The sequence below is a fragment of the Lactuca virosa genome, chromosome 7 (assembly GCF_052849685.1).
Source record: "Lactuca virosa cultivar CGN04683 chromosome 7, Lactuca_virosa_CGN04683_v6, whole genome shotgun sequence".
Classification (NCBI taxonomy): Eukaryota; Viridiplantae; Streptophyta; class Magnoliopsida; order Asterales; family Asteraceae; genus Lactuca; species Lactuca virosa.
The window spans coordinates 167,255,559-167,275,922 of NC_136432.1; the positions used below are offsets into that span (position 1 = coordinate 167,255,559).

Here is a 20,364-nt window from a genome sequence, read left to right on the forward strand (position 1 = left end):
CAATAAAGCTTCGGCCCAAATGGCACAGAAGACATACAATTTCTGATTAAACATTTTTGTAGATTTCAGGCTTGCAGCCTTGTCTAACCTTCTGCCAGTGCCATAGAATAGAAGTCATTCTCTTACGGAAACATGCTCTTCATGGCCAGGGGATACATACCAATACCAACGTGAATCTAAGTCTTTTCACTGATCACATGGTCAAATGTATAACTTTGCTATCAAAATAGCACGAAATAATAACATGGGAAAATAACCTGAAATAATAATACTGAAAAACACATAGCACATATAACACATAACATACAATTGTTCCTATATATTGAACTCACCGTGAATTAACCGGGGGTTAAAATAGTAATTTGGGCAGCACTTCGTTCCTATAAATAAGTTTCTTCGATGAAAACCAAGAGATAGATTGAAAACCGGGTCTTGCAAGGTTTGAGATTCAAACCGAAAAGATAAATTTCTCAGGCTCTTTGGGCACATCGGAACGTATTTCGGGTGTTGGATATGATCTTAGGGCTGCGAGGGAAGTTGAAATGAAAGAAATATTAATTTAGGGGTGAAATGGGCAAAATTCCAACAAAAACCGGGAGGGTTCGCACCCTCCCTTATATAGTGTGAGGCTCGGATCCGGAGGAAAAGGGAGAAGGGCACGTGTCGGCCTCAGATTGGTCCAACGCTTCGGATGATTCACCTGCTTCGGACACGGGGCGGCTCGCAAGGGAAGGGCGACGTGGCTCGCTTCGGACGCCTCCACGGATGCGACACACGTCGGATTTCGGCTGGACCACGCATCGGATGAATCATCGGGTCGGACACGAGGCGAGCAGAGAGCGAGGGTGACATGGCTGAACCTGAGCCGTGCGAAATTTCTCGGATTTCGGGATTTTCTCGAATTTTGTGTCCCAAACTTCTAAAATCCATAATTTTCGCATACGAGCTCTGTTTTTGACGTTCTTTATATGTACGCGTAGGCGAGAATATACTCTACAACTTTCGTTTAGACTTCATCAGCTAATTTTGAATTTATTTTTTAATATTATTATTTTTAACAGACCGGGACAGGAAAATCCGTTAAAAATTCATAACTTCTTCATTCGATGTCCGTTTTTGTCTGTCTTTTTACCGTTGTACTAATATTGACGACACCTTCGATTCTCATTTAGGTTGTTTCGGCTAAATATCGGTCGATTTTTATTTCGAGTTTTTAGCTGTCTACTAGTATTCCGAAACTTAGAAAAATCATAACTTCCTCATACGAAGTCAGATTTGGACATTCTTTTTATGGAAATTCTCTGTTTAACGAATACTACGACTTTCATTTTGATCACTAAGGCCCTGTTTGTTTACCACTTAATACCTCTTAATAAGAGTTAGATCTGAATCTGTAAGATTAAGAGCGTTTGTTTACCACTTAATATAGCATCTTAATCTGAAAAACACCACTTACCGAATCAGATCTAAAACCTCATCTGAAAAAAAAGAGACGCTTCTATCCCTAACCAAAACCCACACATCCTTTTCTTTCTCGCTTTTTTTTCTGCTCGCTCTCTACCTTCGTTATCTACAAGAGACCGCTCCTCCCCATTGTATCTCTCCGGCCGTCACCACCCTGCCTCACCTCCGGCGCTACCGTCCTTCAGCGATAAAGCAGGTTCGTGCTTCATTCTTCAGGAATCGCTATTTCTCCTCTTTCTTCTCTTGTTTATTATTTTTTTTTGCTGAAATCTATATTAATGAAGAGCATTGTGTTTTTTCTTTTGTTTTTTTTCTGATATCTTGTTGATTTGTTGCTGTAAGTGAAGCGTTTTAATTGTTTGGTAAAAAATATGTTGAAAAATATTAGAAAAAATGTGTTGATTTCTTGCTGGAAAAGAAAATAGGTGCTGATTTATGAAATATACCTGTTGATTTGTTGATTTCTGCAGATATGTGTTGATTTGCTGAAATAATACTCTAAAAAATGTGATGATTTCTTGGTGGAAAAGCTAATAGGTGCTGATTTCTGAAATAGATGTGCTGATTTATGCAATATGTGTGTTGATTTGTTGAAAGTACTCTATAAAACAGGTGTTGATTTCGGCATTTACTAGAAATGTGCTGTTTTTGCTTAATTTTGTGCTGATTTATGCAATATATGTGTTGATTTGTTGAAAGTACTCTATAAAACAAGTGTTGATTTCTGCATTTACTAGAAATGTGCTATTTTTGCTTAATTTTGTGTTGTTTTGCTGCTTTTTGTGTTGTTTTGCTGAATTTAGTGTTGTGTTGCTCAAAAAATAGCGTTTTAATTGTTTGGTAAAAAATATGTTGAAAAATATTAGAAAAAATGTGTTGATTTCTTGCTGGAAAAGAAAATAGGTGCTGATTTATGAAATATACCTGTTGATTTGTTGATTTCTGCAGATATGTGTTGATTTGCTGAAATAATACTCTAAAAAATGTGATGATTTCTTGGTGGAAAAGCTAATAGGTGCTGATTTCTGAAATAGATGTGCTGATTTATGCAATATGTGTGTTGATTTGTTGAAAGTACTCTATAAAACAGGTGTTGATTTCGGCATTTACTAGAAATGTGCTGTTTTTGCTTAATTTTGTGCTGATTTATGCAATATATGTGTTGATTTGTTGAAAGTACTCTATAAAACAAGTGTTGATTTCTGCATTTACTAGAAATGTGCTATTTTTGCTTAATTTTGTGTTGTTTTGCTGCTTTTTGTGTTGTTTTGCTGAATTTAGTGTTGTGTTGCTCAAAAAATGCTATTATTTACTGAAAATGTGCTATGTAATATGTTTAACTGAAAATATGTGCTGAATTTTGTTGGAGAGATGCATTTGATGAATTATTGGACTTCTTAAGTTGCAAAGATGAGATATTTGGCAGAGAAAACAAAAGAAATTGGATGAACTTAAGATGGAAAAGAAGTTAAAAGATAAGAAGGTATGTGTATGCAAAAAAAAGTTTGTTGAATATAATAAAAATATTCTATAGAATGATTTCATGGATTTGAAAATATTTATGTTTGACTTGTATTTGTGTTTAATTTTGATTTATGGTTAACCTAGATTTTATTTTTTTTATAATTATTCAAGAAGTTTATTCGGTTATTTTATAAATAAAAACGTTGAATTCAGCAAAAAATAACATAGAAGGGTAAAATGGTCATTTTTATCATTCAACACTGCAATTCAGATGCTCCAACCAAACAACATTTAAAATTTCAGATCTTAAAAATTCAGACCCTCTTAGAAATTCAAACCTCTTAAAAATTCAGATCTTAAAAATTCAGATACTGCCAAACAACCCCTAAGGCTAAAAAGTGGTTTATTGAAAACTCACTTTTTTACGCTGAATAGTGTTTGCCGGTTTTGTCGCGAATCTTCGATTGGTCATAACTTCTTCGTTATAACTCGGATTTCGATGAGGTTTTTGCCTAAATGTTTCTAATGAAATTATCTACAATTTTCAATAATAAAATTTTACTTATTTCAAATTTTATGTTTTCGTTAAATTTCAATATTTAACCTTTGATTGGAATCTCATAAGACTTCCAATATTTTCCGAGTGATTCTAAACATAGTTTTACTTCAAATATAGTGAAAACTATCCGTTAGAACTCAACATTCATAATTATATAATATTATTCACTTTTAAAATTACAAAACACGATTTCAAAACGTGTTTGTTATAAATACCTCCTCCTTTTGAGGATTTCGTCCCCGAAATTACATCGATTAAAATAAATAGGGATATTTTGCTCTTATCTCATTATTATTTTCCAAAGTATAATTTGGGCCTCGATGGTGCTTCCACTTGACAAGCACCAACTCCACTTCTTTATTACGCAATTCAGTCGTTCTTTCCTTACAATCTTTTCAGGTTCTTCTACATATCTTAACTTATTATCCAATTTCACCTCGGATAACGGGACCGTTTCGTCATAAATTCTCAAGCATTTGCACAGATAACTCACATGAAACACATCATGAATACCTGCCAAATCTCCAGGAAATTCCAAGCGGTATGCTTGTTTACCAATTCTCTGGATGATTTTGAAATGACCAACAAATCTAGGACTTAATTTTTCTTTCTTTCCAAATCGCATAAGCCATTTCCATAGGGATACCTTCAGCATTACGAAATCAACCACCTGAAATTCTATTAGTCATCTCCTCTTTTTTGCATATGACTTTTGTCGATCCTGGGCCGCTTTCATTCTTTCTCTTACAATTTGAATCTTATCAGTAGTGTCTTGAATCATTTCAGGGCCTCCAAGGATTTTTTGTCTTAAATCACGCCAACATAATGGAGTACAACATTTACATCCATATAATGCTTCATATGGTGGCATTTTGATTGAAGTGTGGTAATTGTTATTATACGAAAATTCGAAAAGAGGTAAGTACTTGTCCCGGTTACCACCGAACTCCAAGATACATGCGCGAAGCATATCTTCTACTGTTTGGATTGTTCTCTCCGCCTGACCGTCTGTCTAGGGATGATAAGTTGTGCTGAGAGCAACTCGAGATCCCAATTCACGTTGCATACTCGCCCAAAAGTGCGAAGTGAAGTGAGTGTCACGATCGGAAATAATCTTTAGTGACACACCATGTCTCGCAACGATTTCATCCAAGTATACTTGTGCGTACTTCTCCATTAGATCCGTTTCACGCATGGCAAGAGAATGCGAGCTTTTAGTCAGGCGGTCAACAATTACCCAAATGCGATCATGCTGTCTAGCAGTCTTTGGCAATTTGGTAATAAAATCCATAGACAGTTCTTCCCATTTCCGTACGGGAACACTAAGACTTTCTGGAATTCCGTAAGGCTTTTGGTGTTCTGTTTTGACTTGTAAGCATATCAAACATTCCTGTACGTATTTTCCAATGTCTCTCTTTAATCCAGGCCACCAATAGTCAGCCTGTACATCATAATACATTTTACTTGTACCGGGATGTATTGACAGCTTAGACTTTTGAGCTTCATCTAAAATCTTCTGTCTTAACCCGCCAATCTTTGGAATCCACAGTCGATTCTTAAATACTTTTAATCCTCGGGGATCATCAAGTAAAGCATCAGTATAATATACCATCTCTTCTTTCTTCACATTTTCTGGCTTTAAAGCCTCTACTTGCCATTTCTTTAGTTTATCAAGAATAGTGAACTTCACTGTAGTGTGAATAATAGTATAACACATACTATTACGATAAACTTTTCAGCTAAGAGCATCAGCAACTACATTGGCTTTTCCAGGATGATACAAGATTTCACAGTCGTAGTCTTTGATCGGCTCCATGGCTTGTTGTTGTCTCATATTCAAAGTTTGTTGACTAAATATATACTTGAGACTTTTGTGGTCAGTAAACAATTAGCATTTCGTACCAAATAGATAATGTCTCCATAGTTTTAGGGCGAATACTACTACAGTGAGTTCAAGGTCATGAGTGGGATAATTCTTTTCATAATCTTTCAGTTGTCTTAAGGCATAGGCTATCACTTTACCACGTTGCATCAACACACAACCGAGTCCCAACCTAAAAGCATCACTATATACGAAGAAATCATTATCACCTTCGGGAAGTGATAAGATCGGAGCACGAGTCAAGAGATCTTTTAAAGTTGATAAAGCTTTTTCTTGGGATTCACCCCATTCGAACTTTGCTTCCTTTCGTGTAAGAGGTACAACTATACGTGAGAAATCTTTAATGAATCTCCGGTAATACCCCGCGAGACCCAAGAAACTGCGAATTTCAGAAGCATTACGAGGCACTCCCCAATTCTGAATGGCTTCGATTTTGATAGGATCTACGGATATACCGTCACAAGAAATCACATGTCCGGCAAATTGAACTTGGCGAAGCCAAAATTCAGATTTCGAGAACATAGCGTATAATTTCTCCTTTCGAAGAAATTCTAATATTTCACGAATATGAACGGCATGTTCAGATTCAGACTTCGAGTAGATTAGAATATCATCAATGAATACGATGACAGATTTATCGAGCATTGGACGACATACTCGATTCATCATATCCATGAATACAGCAGGAGCATTTGTCAGAACGAACGGCATGACAAGGAATTCAAAGTTCCCATAACGAGTACGGAAAGCAGTCTTCGGTACATCCTATTCTTGTACCTTCAACTGATGATAACCAGATCTCAAATCAATCTTCAAGAAATAGCTAACACCCTAAAGTTGATCAAACAGATCGTCAATGCGAGGTAGTGGATACTTGTTCTTGATGGTCACCTTATTCAGCTCACGATCTCACGGTAATCAATACACATTCGCATTGATCCGTCCTTCTTCTTGACAAACAATACTGGAGTACCCCAAGGAGAGGTACTTGGTCGAATAAAGCCTTTGTCAAGTAATTCCTGCAGTTGGATCATCATTTCCTTCATCTCAGCTGGTGCAAGACGATAAGGAGTCTTTGCAATCAGAGCAACACCAGGCACAAGGTCGATTCGGAATTCTACTTGCCTGTCCGGAGGAAGTCCAGGCAAATCATCGGGGAAAACATCAGGATATTCGTTAACAACGGGAACATCATTTACAGTTTTCTTCTCTTATTTTGAGATATCAACTGTGTAGGCTAGATAGATAGGACATCCCTTCGATATAAATTTACGAGCTTTCAGGAAATAGATTATTTTTAAGATTTTGAGTCTTTCTTCTCCGTAGACATAAACAGGATCTTCCCCTTTGATGGGAATGCGTGCCATCTTTTCGTAGCACAAGAGTTCTGCGTGGTTCTTTGACAACCAATCCATGCCGAGAATAATATCAAAGTTGGGCAAGGAAATAGGGATCAGATTGGCAAGAAAATTATAGCCTTCAATTTCTATGACACAATCCCTATAGATTTTATCAGCAAGTAATGATATATTTCCCGCAGTATCTATGTGAAATGGTTGCGCGAGTGCATAGCAAGAAATTTGAAAAAATGCGCAAATTCATGAGATACAAAAGAATCTGAGGCACCAGAATCAAATAAGATGTGAGCAGGTCTAGAGTTGACAAGAAATGTACCTGTCACAACGTTCAGGTCCTCACGTTCCTCCTCTGTTGTAATCTGGAATGCACGACCTTTAGCTTTTGGCACCTCCTCCTTTTTAGTTGGAGTACCCTTTGGTTGTTGTACAGAAGCTTGACTTCCCGCCATTTGACTAGAAAGAGTAGGGCAGTAACACTTCTTGTGGACAGTAATACCACATGCATAGCAAGTAACATCTTTTATTGGGCAAGCTGGCTTTATGTGGCCCATTTCTCCACATCCATAATAGACAATTGATTCTTTGTCTATTTTGCATTGACCCAGATGATTCCTTCCACAAACGCGACATGTTGGCGATTACATAGAAAAAGATTACGATCGACCGCGACCTCAAAAAGCACATTGAGATTGCACCCTTGAATTTGAGTCTGGTCGAATAGATCGAGTTGATGGAATAGAGGAAACAGGAGTAGTTCAACCAATACATGGATGCTTTGAAACAGAAAGAGTGGCACCACATATCTCCAAGTCATGCTCGCACTTTCGAGCATACTCAACAGCTTTATCAAATGATAGAATATCCCGATTGATCACAAAATCGCGGATTTCATATCGTAATCCTTCCATGAATAACTGAATTTTATCGTCTTCAGTTGGAATATATTTTGTAGCAAACTGTGCTCTTTGATTGAACTGAGTTTCATACTCATTCACCGTCATTCCTTCTTGTTTGATCTCGAGTATTCTTTCTCCAATCTTCTCGTCATATCTAGAGGAAAATACTTTCCTAACAAACGAGTTTTAAACATTTCCCAGGATAAATTCTCCTGGTCATACTCGTTGAGAGCTTCATACGTTGCTTCCCACCAGACTAATGTTTCTCCGATGAGCATTCCAGAAGTACAATTTGCCTTGTCTTCATTATCCACATGAGAGATACGAAATACATTCTCTGTGTTCTGAATCCAAGTAAGAACAACTATAGGAATAAGGACACCAGCAAACTCTGTAGCACCACTGCTCTTAAAAGTTTTGAAAGAGGGATGTCTCTCCTTCTCTCCCGAAGATTCTCCAACGTCTTTCTCTTTGCCTTTATTATTATCCTTCTTGTGTTCTTCGAGAGTCTGTCAAATAACACCCGTGAGTTTACCCAGGAGTCGCTCCTCTCGAAGGGATACTGGAGTATCTCCTTCATTAGGATGAGGATCTCCACCAACTTCTGGTGTATGACTACTTACTTGTTCAACCATTGCTCTGAAAATTTGGAGTAATATAACCTAATACTTCACTTAAGTCTTTCCTATGGTTTGTATCCCTATACTTATAAAGAATCAGTTCATATATTGAACTTCCAATAGTTTACGTCTAAATACCAATCTGTGATATTTAGTTCACTTAAACTACTGCTCTGATACCATGATTGAAAGAACCCCTTTCATACACTACACATTATTACTCCAAAACATGCTACATGCATATTTATAAACAATATTTTACATTGATAATGCGATTACAAACTTCTGGATACAAACCGACTATTACAAAGTGTTATATATATTACATAACTAACCAGGATACTATAGTTTTATATACACATGAGCACTAAATATAATAGTTTCAAACTATTCAAAATCTTCTATCAGTATATAAGTATACTGGTTATTTATCGCCTGCAATTATTAAACATTGAGAGGGGTAAGCGATGATGCTTAGTGAGTTCGATAATAGATACAATATAACGTTATGCCATATATATACATCAATATGGCAGAAGCAAGGAGGAACAAAAAAGGCATATGTGAAATCATGTGACAAGTTTTCCATAACAATCAATGACTTGGTTCAAAGATATACAATCGATAAGACATAACAATTTCAATACTTGATATACATCAATAAAGCTTCGGCCCAAATGACACAGAAGACATACAGTTTCTGATTAAACATTTTGGTAGATTTCAGGCTTTCAGACCTGTCTAACCTTCTGCCAATGCCATAGAATAGAAGTCATTCTCTTACGGAGACATGCTCTACATGGCTAGAGGCTACACACCAATACCAACGTGAATCTAAGTCATTTCACTGATCACATGGTCAAAGGTATAACTTTTCGATCAAAATAGCACGAAATAATAACACAGGAAAATAACCCGGAATAATAATACTGAAAAACACATAGCACATATAACACATAACATACAATTGTTCCTATATATTGAACTCACTGTGAATTAATCGGGGGTTAAAATAGTAATTTAGGCAGCACTTCGTTCCTATAAATAAGTTTCTTCGATGAAGATTTATTGAAAACCGGGTCTTGCAAGGGTTGCACTTCAAACCGAAAAGATAAATTTCTCAGGCTCTTCGGGCACTTCAGAACGTATTTCGGGTGTTGGATACGATTCTGGGGCTTCGGGGGAAGTTGAAATGAAAGTAATATTAATTCAGAGGTGAAAATGGGCAAAATTCCAACAAAAACCGGGAGGGTTCGCACCCTCCCTTATATAGTGCGAGGCTCGGATCCGGAGGAAAAGGGAGAAGGGCACGCGTCGGCCTCGGATTGGTCCAGCTCTTCGGATGACTCACCTGCTTCGGATATACTCTACAACTTTCGTTTAGACTTCGTCGGCTAATTTTGATTTATTTTTTTAATAGACCGGGACAGGAAAATCCATTAAAAATTCATAACTTCTTCATCCGATGTTCGTTTTTGTCTGTCTTTTTACCGTTGTACTACTATTGACGAGACCTTCGATTCTCGTTTAGGTTGTTTCGGCTAAATAACGCTCGATTTTTATTTAGAGTTTTTAGCTGTCTACTGCTATTCCGAAACTTAGAAAAATCATAACTTTCCTCATATGAAGTCAGATTTGGACGTTCTTTTTATGGAAATTCTCGGTTCAAAGAATACTACGACTTTAGTTTAGATCACTAAGGCTAAAAAGTAGTTTATTGAAAACTCACTTTTTACCCTGAATAGTGTTTGCCGGTTTTGTCGCGAATCTTCGATTGGTCATAACTTTTTCGTTATAACTCGGATTTCGATGAGGTTTTCGCCTAAATTCTTCTAATGAAATTATCTACAACTCTCAATAATAAAATTTTACTTATTTCAAATTTTATGTTTTCGTTAAATTTCAATATTTAACCTTTGATTTGAATCTCATAAGACTTCCAATATTTTCCAAGTGATTCTAAACATAGTTTTACTTCAAATCTATTAAAAACTATCCGTTAGAACTCAACATTCAAAATTATATAATATTTCATAATATTATTCACTTTTAAAATTACAAACACGATTTTAAAACGTGTATGTTATATATATATATATATATATATATATATATATATATATATATATATATATATATATGTTAGATCTGGTGAAATTCCACCACTACCGCACTTCTTCGCCAGTCACAACCTCCACTGCCGGCGCTCCTCTTATTCACCGCAGTTTCCTTCCTCTAAAGTTCGGATCTAGACTAAAGATTATAGTGGATTTTATTTGCAATCAAGAGTAACTGTTAAATATTGCCATCTGATACTTTTACTAGGACTTAGAAAGTCAAACCTCATACATTCGAATTCTGAAATTTACATGAATCTCTTTTTGTTTTGAACAGGGAACAATTCCAAATGTGGTACTTACTGTATTGCTTTAATGTAGTTGAATTTATTTTGTCAATTCACAAACTTGATTTTTTTTTGTTTTCGTTTGGCCTTGTAGAAGTCTGAATTGGACTGTTTGCAACCATAGTTTATCTATCTATAATCAGTTAAGAGTTATTTCCCTGACCCAAGTACTTAAGTGTAACATTTTTTTTCATGATTTAGTTTCAGGCATCTTCTGATTTTAAACAACCCCGCTACCATCACATGTCCCTGAGTAGTCCCTAGAACTTGTATCTTGTGGTGGCTGGAGGCTGTTTCTGGTGGTGAATTTGGCCGGAGAAATTGTTAGATCTTGCAATCAAGAGTAACTGTTAGATCTTGCCACCTGATACTTTTACTACGACTTAGAAAGAGAAAAGGCGACCAATGTTTAAGGTATTCATATGAACTTTTTAACCAGTAATGTAACTGATAGATTTTAGACTTCAATCGTTTATTAAATAAAAAACCTCGATCCAATTCTTTACAGTGACGCAATGGAAGAAAAACATATCAACTGTCCATATTAGGAGCACAAGTTGCATTGAATATAAGGTAATACTTTAACTTAATTTATTATTAATTTAATGGTCTTGATTTTGCAATCATGATAGGCTCATAGTTGTGCTTACAAATACTTTATTTTTTATTGGTTGGAATTGAGCATAGGTAATAGATCAATGATTATTTTAATTTTAATGGACTTAGTCTATGATTATTTTAGTTTTAATGGAGTTATGCAATTGTGCTTCCATGTGCTAGTTTACTTTACACTACAAAAAAAATGCTACTACAAAAAAAATGCTAATTAGTGACGAAAACAAAATGGTCACTGACAATAGGAGCTGTCAGTAAATGATTTAGTAACCAAACTTTTGGTCGTCACTTTTCGTCACTATAGGTCCGTCACAAAAATTGATTAGTGACCAAAATAAAAAGCGGTCACTAAATAGTGACCAAAATATACAATCACTAAATCTGTGACGATCCGATTCGTCACTAAATGTTGTCACTAATCAATGAAAGTCGTCACTATTTTATCTAATTAGTGACCATAAAAAGTGGTAACTGTTTTGTCAAATTAGTGACCATAAAAAGTGGTCACTGATTTACCCAATTAGTGACCATAAAAAATGGTCACTATTTTCTCCAATTTATGACCATAAAAAGTCGTCACTAATTTTGTTTGCTATTTATTTGTATTTAACTCAATTAAGTAACAAGAATGGAACTTAATTCATTTATCAAAATATATATTGTCAAATGATAAACATAAAATGTTCTCAAATTTAAACAAACTCACATAGTTTATTTTGATTGCAAAAACACATCATATTGAACATCTGTCAAATTAGTAGTTTCAAGTAAGAACCTGAATATGTGAAACCAATCACATTATCTATACAAGATTTATAAATATTTTTGCAGACTGTCTCCTCTTTAGTATCTTCAGTAAGACAACAGTTAAATCTTCCAGCAACTTGATTACCGAAAGCATTTAGCTATATGAGATTAAAAAAAATCAACTGTCATTTAAGCAAATATGATATATTCCATCAAGTGGCTACTTCAAAGATAAATTACCTATGATTCTTGGAGTTGGTGCTTTTGGATCTGCTGGTGGCCTTCTTCTCATTACTATGTTCAAACCTATAATGTTGTAAATAGAAAAGAATGAAAGTAGGATGTTATAATAATCAAGTAATGGAAGTGCATTGCTATTTATAGGATTTACAATGTTTTAACAGAATTGGTAAATTGAAATAGAAGTGAAAATAATTATTAACCAAAAAGTAAATAAATGTCTGACTAACCTGTGATTGAAGCATCTCTTATAAACTGGGAAAATATGCAGCTATCCCACAGTCTGCAAGAATGATATTAGAAATGGTTAATTGAAAGAAATAACGGTGATTTGTTTATTATAGCATATCCTATTTTAATGAAATATACTCATTTATAGCAATACAAAGCAAGTTTATGTAGTAATTTCAAGGTATAAGGTGTTGATAAGATAAAAACTGAAAGTACAATGCTATAATTGTATCAGGGGTGGTTTAGTAAATTGAACAGTTGATGTTACCTCGAGATATAAAAGAATATTTGAAATATTTAAGCCTATTCTTTCCATTCCGGTATCACCCTGCAAATAGTTTAAAGGTGTATGAAATGCCATAGTTGAGAAAATGATGGAATGGAACGACAACAAGGGAATGGAATGAGTGATTACATCCGGTTATCATATTTGGCATGGTTAAAGGAATGAAATCATTCAGTTATCATGTACAACATTAACAACACCACTCTCTAGTTAAGAGCTTGCAACTTCTTTCTGTGAAGAGACAGTTAAAACCATAATATTACAGTAAAAAGAAAAAGAAAGAGAAAGAACATAAACTGCTTAAAAAGAACAAATATATACCAAAATTATTTGAAGGGCAATAACTTGTAGCATAACAAGAGAGTTTTTTCAGTTGAAAAATATGTGAACAATGTAGTAAAAATGACATAACTTCCCCTGATTAAAGCCCAACAGAAAGTAAACAAATTCATAAAACAAAAAAGTCGTTTTATTACCAAATTTTGCAACAAATTATAGCTTTGAGTCAATACCATAGGTCTGCAACATATTATATATTGGTTTAAAGCAAGAAAATTCAAAACCAATATAAAAAAAAATCCACCAAATTTATTTAATGCACTTTAAGTAATGAGAACTTAGCAAAGTTTTTTAAATCTATTGCAACTTTTTTTCTACTCGATTGGATCTTTAATGTTAACGCCCCGATTGTTAGGTATTAATATTATAGTTTAGACCTTCAAGTTTTAAGGTCTACTCGACGAGTAGATGCCCTGACTCGTCGAGTAGCAGCGCGTTTGGGCCACATCATTAAATGACCGACTCGTCGAGTCAGAGAAGTGACTCGACGAGTAGGAGCTGGAAGAGGAGAACCTAATTTTCGAGGTTTTGCACCCTATTTAATGGATCATTAGCCCCCTCTGTCCCTTACCATCCATTGAGAGCTAGAAAACCCTATTTTCGTGTGTGAGTTTGTCACACCCCCAAACCAAGGATGGCGGAAACGTCCGGGGGTGGAGGACTTCATGTATAGCATCATAACAACAATTGCAATAGTGATTTAAGCAAACACAACCAACATATATATAATTGAAAAAGTTACATCATTGTATGAATTACATGTTTCCAAATCAATTACAATATGTTGACAAAATGTGAAATGTTTGACGCCTTAACGCCCATCCTCAAAAGCACTTGGTTACCTGTTTAGTGATTTCCTGAGAATACAAGTTGTTTGAAAAAGTGTCAACACAAAGGTTGGTGAGTTCATAAGCATTTGTAGACGGTTTATGAAAAGCTTTTTCTTGTAAAAGTAGTGTTTGTTCCAGAAAAATCCAATATTTTCCTTAAAATGTAAAAGTAGTCTTAAAACCCAAAGACCGAGGTGTACAAGTAATTTGTTATACTTATGATAAAATGATGCAAGTTTAAATCACTACTAGAAAAACAGCCTTTTACAACGCTCATTGCGCGTCGTAAAAGGCTCAGACGACGCGCAAATGCACGTCAAGGAAGGCCATGTCATAAAGAGAAACGACGCGCATTTACGACGCTCATTTACGACGCGCAATTACGACGCGCGTTTACGACACGCAATGCGTATCAAGGAAGCCCCTGTCATAATGGAAGACGACACGCATTCGCGTGTCGTAACCTTACGACGCGCGTGTTAATGACACGCAATGCGTATCAAGAAAGCCCCTGTCAAGAAAGGCCATGTCATAAATTAAGATGACACATATTTGCGTATCATAATTTTAAATGTTTAAAAAAAATATTATTTATAGATTTACTAATTTTCAAATTAAATTTGTATTAATGTCTCATAATAGAAAATTAAATATCATATACAAAAAATACAATCCATTATATAAAATTTAATGTCATACAAATAATCGTTCCATGGAAAGATAAAACAAATCAATAGTTGTAACAAAAATTTAATGTCATACATTGTTATTAAGGGGTTTTCCCTAACTATATAACCTGATACTACATCCCTAACTATATAACCTGATCCTTCATGTCATTGGTTTGCCACCTGGTGTACTACGTAAAAATGTTGAACTTGGTGTCATGGGCGGCTGCCCACCGGGCGTGGCTGGAAAGTAATTACTTGCTGATAAGATAACAATGCTTTAATCCAAGACGAGTCAAGAATGCCTAAGAAAAAGAATCAACTAAACAAGCAAAATCTTGATTGGATTTTTGTTAGTGTAAGAAGAAGGTACAACCCTTTAAAAGGCAGCTGGTATCCCAAGTGTGAGGAATGGAGGCCTGTGATCCATTGTCACCTAAAACAAAAAAATTCTTGTTAGAAAAAAACTTCACCTTTATTTATTAGTTTTCCATCCACCACTGTAGGCATGCTTCAAATTCGTTAGATCAATGTTGTCTAAACTGTTAGACAACAATGAGTTTCCAAGTAATCCTAAAAATCAAAGTAATGCTTCAAACTCTTCTCAGTTTTGTTAGAAACAAACTTTCTGTGGAAGATCTTTATGCCAAATACATTGAATTCATGGGGGAGGGAAATATTTAAGCCCAAGTGTTAGAAGGAAAAAATGACACCCTGTCAACAAGAAAGAAAATATGTCTAAGTTGATTTCAATCTATCCCAATTTTCATTGATCAAACATTCAACTTTCATAGATTCAATTCAAATCAGAAATACACCTCAACAGCCAGATAACAAATAGATCCACCAGTGAAGCTAGTCCATCAGCAAAGCAAAATCCTGGAGATAATTTGAAGAAATTCTGGTCTAATATGTTTAAAATTTCATAAAACCCAAATTCACTAATGAAAATGCAGATCTATATTGGTAAGTTATTATGCATTCCAACCTTGAGAAAAAGGTTAGGCAATATGTTGAAGATGCAGTTGCAAAACCATATTCCAGCAGAATGAGAACTGTAGGGAATATAACACCATTTCCAATAAACTGTTCTGAGCCTACAAAGATAGAACAATGTTAAACATAGTTCATTAAAGATGTAAAATACTTCCAATAAACTGTTCTAGGCCTACAAAAAAAGGCTTCTACATACAGATACTACTGATGTAAATACTTACAATATACCTTGGAAAATGCATGTAAAATGTGAGTTTGGAGACTTACCAAAGATGTAAAAGAGAATGATTGCAAATAAGGAAGGGACTAAGAAGCTTATGATGTCCCATATATGTGTTGACACCCAATATGACAATATAGATACCTGAGTATTAGTAATGATAACCAGTTAATGGTCAAACTGTGAAGCACTTATTGGTTATACATTGTTGTGTTAACAAAAGAAAAGCGTAAAGAAAACAAACAAGTTTGCTTACCCCACTAATCAGTTGTTGATGTTTCACTTTTACTTCATGCTCCTGCATAAGACATGCATTACGTTAAAATACAAGAAAAATATTCCCATTAACTAATTGTTTACAGGAAACCCAAATTAGTTTACCCAAAATGACCACTAAGTTATAAATCCTTGATCAAGAAATTCTTGCGTATTGCATAAAATGTTTATTGTTGGATTAACTGAGGGGCGTTAAAATAATTGGGTCAATGATGTGAAAAAGACAACTAGAGAGTGGCATACCTTCACAATAGGAACAACAAATGAAGCACGAATGAAATCACTATTTAAATACACAACAATAGTTACAGAGAATGCATCCAGGTCCTACAAGATCATACAAATCACTATTTAAATACACACTACATATAAAGGTGTCAATATTTTGATTGTATGTTATCCTAGAAAAATTTATAAGATATGAGTATAAATAGAAGAATAATTGGAAGTATATGTATACTTGATGTTGCAGGTGTTGACTTTCTGTCATTGGCATTGGATGATTACGTATTTGTATGGTCATATTCTCATTATGTGTAGCAAGCCTAAGAATTACAGCATTCATTAAATTGACAAAGGTTGGAGCAGCATGCTGACAAGTGTTGTTGGGAAGAACCGAATACCCTATACTACCATCATCATTCTGAGGATCCATCACAATGGCCCCATATCTTGAGTCATAAGATTCATTGAAGCTGGACATCAATAGCATCTTACAATACCTTACTAGGATCAGGAAATGTGTATGTGCTTTCTTTAAACTTTTGAATCCAACACCCTTCTATATATTGTTAAACCTGTTTAGCAATAGGCAACGAAAGATCAAAAGGAATAGGACCACCACCACCTTCACCGCTAAGTAGTGGATTAAAGTTGGAAGTTGTGAAGGTTATGGAGGGTTGATCAGGATGTGCCAACCTGAAGCAACAGATCAAAAGAGCCCAATTAAGCAACCTTACAAGCTCATGTTGTAAAATTTAAGTAAAATCTGAGAAATTACTTTGCTCACGCATGTTGCTGATGAAATATGTCTGTAGATATACATAATTAACTTTACATTCCTATTTATTTCAATATATATATATATATATATATATATATATATATATATATATCCTAGAAGGGGTAATTCAGTAAAAGACAAGTAATCAGTTTGTTTTTCTGTTGAGGGCAAATCTGGTATTTACGTTTTTGTGCATACATTATGTTTTTTTAGTACATATACACACAAACAAAAAATTTAAACCAAAGAAACAAAAATCAAAACGTATGTATATTATTAAACAAGAAACAAAAGCAAAAAAAATGAAAAAAATTTGACAATTATGCATATATATGGACGTGTATGTGTGTGTATTGACAATTATGCATATATATGGACTTGCCATATTCCTTTAGAGATGTTGTGTGTAGAACAGATAGACAAAATAAGCACATACCTGCTTTTCTTTTTAAAGGCAAGCTAAACCCCAAGCCAATACCTTTCTACAACCACCTCTTGCTGAAAAAATTCAAAAACAAGGAAACAAATGACAAAAAAACACCCTCAGAAAACCCCCAAGTATAACATTAAGCATATCATTTCCTTACGAGTCAAAACCATTTTTTGTGTCATTGTGTGAAGAGCTTTTTCTTCAAATTCAACTATTTTTGTTGCATGCACTATTCAGGAAAAAGTGGCAGCCTAGCAACACTTGTATCTGCAACACCACCCGTAGGTGCAATGAAGCCTGAACTAGGTTTGGAGTTTTTCCCTGATTTCTTGTTTAACTTTTGTGGAAGAATCTGTAGCCTTGGATTGAGGTCAGTGCCCGAGTTTTCTACAGCCAATTAATTGGCTGTAGAAACTAATGCCAATTAATTGGAGCAAACATTTCAATTCAATGCTCTAACAATTTACCAAACAAGAATATAACAAAACTAATGCTAAGATAAGATACGATCTATTATATATGAGAACATCAAAATTTTGTAGCACCACAAGGAGACAAATGGTAATTGGTATATCTTATTTCAGATACAGGCCATACAATTGTTGTCTCTGTTGTAAGAAAATTTTGGTTGTCCTTCTGCAATTCAATGGACATTCAAGAAGATTATGGATGTCAAATACTAAAGAATAATAAGAGATTCCTAACTAAAAAAAAATAGAAATTACCTGTTCATTATTCTGAAAAATAGAATCAAGTTCACGAGTTGGAGCTAAAACTAACATAATTGGTCCATCTCCAGGAGCTGAAAAAGAATTATATATTAGCTGAAAAACTTGAATTTAAAAGGTTGAAAAGAAAAGAGGGTGTTAGCCCAACCTCCTCCCCCTGTCCCACCATCAGTAGGACTTTGAATACAATTCCTCTGTTTTCAATTTTATATCTTTTTGACTTCAATTTTATATCTTTTCATTCAAGAACAAGCTCATTAACACATCACCTACATATACAATTGAAGTCATTAAAATAAAATTAGAAATCATATTAATTACACATGTTTTACACACTTCTTAATGATGAAAAATAATAGTTTATGTTCTAAAGGCAATCATATCTTCCTCTGAGGAATTTAATAGATTCCAAATAATTTTACAAAATCAAAATAATTAAAGAGAAAATTAACCTTCAGCCTCCATGTCAAAAACTTCACCAAATAACATAGTCCGCTTTTTATGTACACACATAGAGAAACCAGCACGAGGTCCAGGTGGCATTCCACCTTTCTTTACCTAAAACCAGATAAAGTTTAAATAAAATATAAGTTATTCACCTCCTGACAATGACATAGGACTGAATTAACCAGACTGAATTCACCAGCACGAGGTCCAGGTGGCACACAGTCTGCTTTTTATTTAAAAGACCAAAATACCCTCGATATTCACCTCCAGACAATGACATAGGACTGAATTTTCCATCACTTGATATGGCAGAATATAAAGAAGATGAAGACTGATATTGATTGAAAAAGAGATTTAATGACTATGTGGTACCCGCCTTTGGCATTTGATCTTTTAAGAACCGCAGCTTTCGTGCCATTTCTCCACATCTTTTGATCTTCACAACAGAGGCAAAATAAATAAAGCAATAATCAATACATTACTTACAATCTCTTTTTCAATCAATATCAGTTTTAAAGATTATAATGCAAAAATCAACTTCCAAAAGTCAATTGTATCTCTTATTTGGGAATCACAAAGTAACAATAACTTGTTTTTGAAGCTTGAAGCAGATTTAAACGGGTATAGCTGAAGAAGATAAGTGACAAATACTTTTGAGCTAATTGATGATATAAAACCATTTGCAAAATAATCATCAGGGGATCCATAAGATAGACAACATGTGCCACTAGACAAGCTTTCCATTACACCATTAACTTTGTAAGAAGCTGAAGGGGCTTTATGGAACTATGATAGAAAAACTCATCGACCAATCAAATTGCAAAATAATGATCAGGGAATCCATAAGCTAGCTTTCACCCATGTTAATTAAAAAAAAGTCTTTTTTGAACGGATAAAATGTCATACAGAAGCAAACAAATCGATCCAACAAAAATTATCGAACGAAATGAAGAAGCCACATCACTCAGGGCTTAAAAGTAAACTAGAAATTTGCAAAAGTTTGAAACTTGCCTGATAAGTTCACGAAGGAAGATCTCTTTGTTGCTGTATAATCGTGTATGAAATTGTTGTGAATAAAAGGTTAAAGGATCTGGCTTACCAGAGGACCATCGGGGGGAGCTTGAGGGATGAATTTGCAGTCATCGGGCCCACCTTGACCTAATAATGAAGCGATGCAGGCAACAATGTGAACCAGTGGCCCTTCTTTCCCTAAATCCAGACCTACAGCCACAACTCCTATGCTTCCAACGATCTATAAAAAAACGTGAGGCTGTAAACAACATGAATGAAGGGGAGACGGAAGCGGTCGGAGGAGGAGGCTTCGTCGGTGTCGTCGACTAGAGACCGGAGGCGGAGGCGTCGTCGGCCGTATCAATGACTTTGTGTCGAATGAACATTCGATTCAATTTTGACATTATGGTCAAATGAACACTCGAGATTTAAAGTATTAGAATAGTGAGGCTGTTGGTGAATGGTGACCTAAAATAGTGATGGGGTTTTGTTATCAGTGTAGTTATGTCTCAATGAAATAGAAAACTCACCAATAGTTATTAATAAGGAAGAAAATGAATCTGGTTACACTTTTGATGCTTTAATTAATAAAAATAATATTAATAAAAACGCTATAAGAAAATCAAATTTATCAATGACTTTGTGTCGAA

At 34.9% G+C, this 20,364-nt stretch overlaps 1 protein-coding gene and 1 long non-coding RNA gene across 10 annotated transcripts; one reads left to right on the forward strand and one right to left on the reverse strand.

Moving 5' to 3' along the window:
- Nucleotides 1-1,469: 1,469 nt before the first annotated feature.
- LOC145125454 (uncharacterized) lies at nt 1,470-2,671 on the forward strand. The gene is made up of 2 exons (XR_013716001.1): nt 1,470-1,660; nt 1,935-2,671. It is a non-coding gene; the product is annotated as an uncharacterized LOC145125454 (long non-coding RNA).
- Nucleotides 2,672-14,656: 11,985 nt separating this feature from the next.
- On the reverse strand, nt 14,657-20,163 carry LOC145124456 (ABC transporter A family member 1-like). 9 transcript variants are annotated; one of them, XM_079059786.1, is made up of 14 exons: nt 19,803-20,163; nt 18,968-19,139; nt 18,709-18,814; nt 18,405-18,525; nt 18,254-18,330; nt 17,686-18,164; nt 17,535-17,596; nt 16,556-17,013; nt 16,339-16,422; nt 16,076-16,117; nt 15,867-15,963; nt 15,592-15,700; nt 15,422-15,482; nt 14,657-15,317 (listed from the first exon to the last, which is right to left on the reverse strand). In XM_079059786.1, the coding sequence occupies exons 8-13, from the start codon at nt 16,805-16,807 to the stop codon at nt 15,467-15,469; spliced, it is 600 nt and encodes a 199-aa protein (XP_078915912.1). In that variant the 5' UTR covers nt 16,808-17,013; nt 17,535-17,596; nt 17,686-18,164; nt 18,254-18,330; nt 18,405-18,525; nt 18,709-18,814; nt 18,968-19,139; nt 19,803-20,163; the 3' UTR covers nt 14,657-15,317; nt 15,422-15,466. The 9 variants fall into 9 exon arrangements, with proteins under 9 accessions (XP_078915912.1, XP_078915915.1, XP_078915918.1 ...); XM_079059789.1 differs by having other exon boundaries at nt 17,535-18,164; nt 19,080-19,139; XM_079059792.1 differs by having other exon boundaries at nt 17,535-18,164; nt 19,076-19,139.
- Between the last annotated feature and the right edge of the window lie 201 nt (nt 20,164-20,364).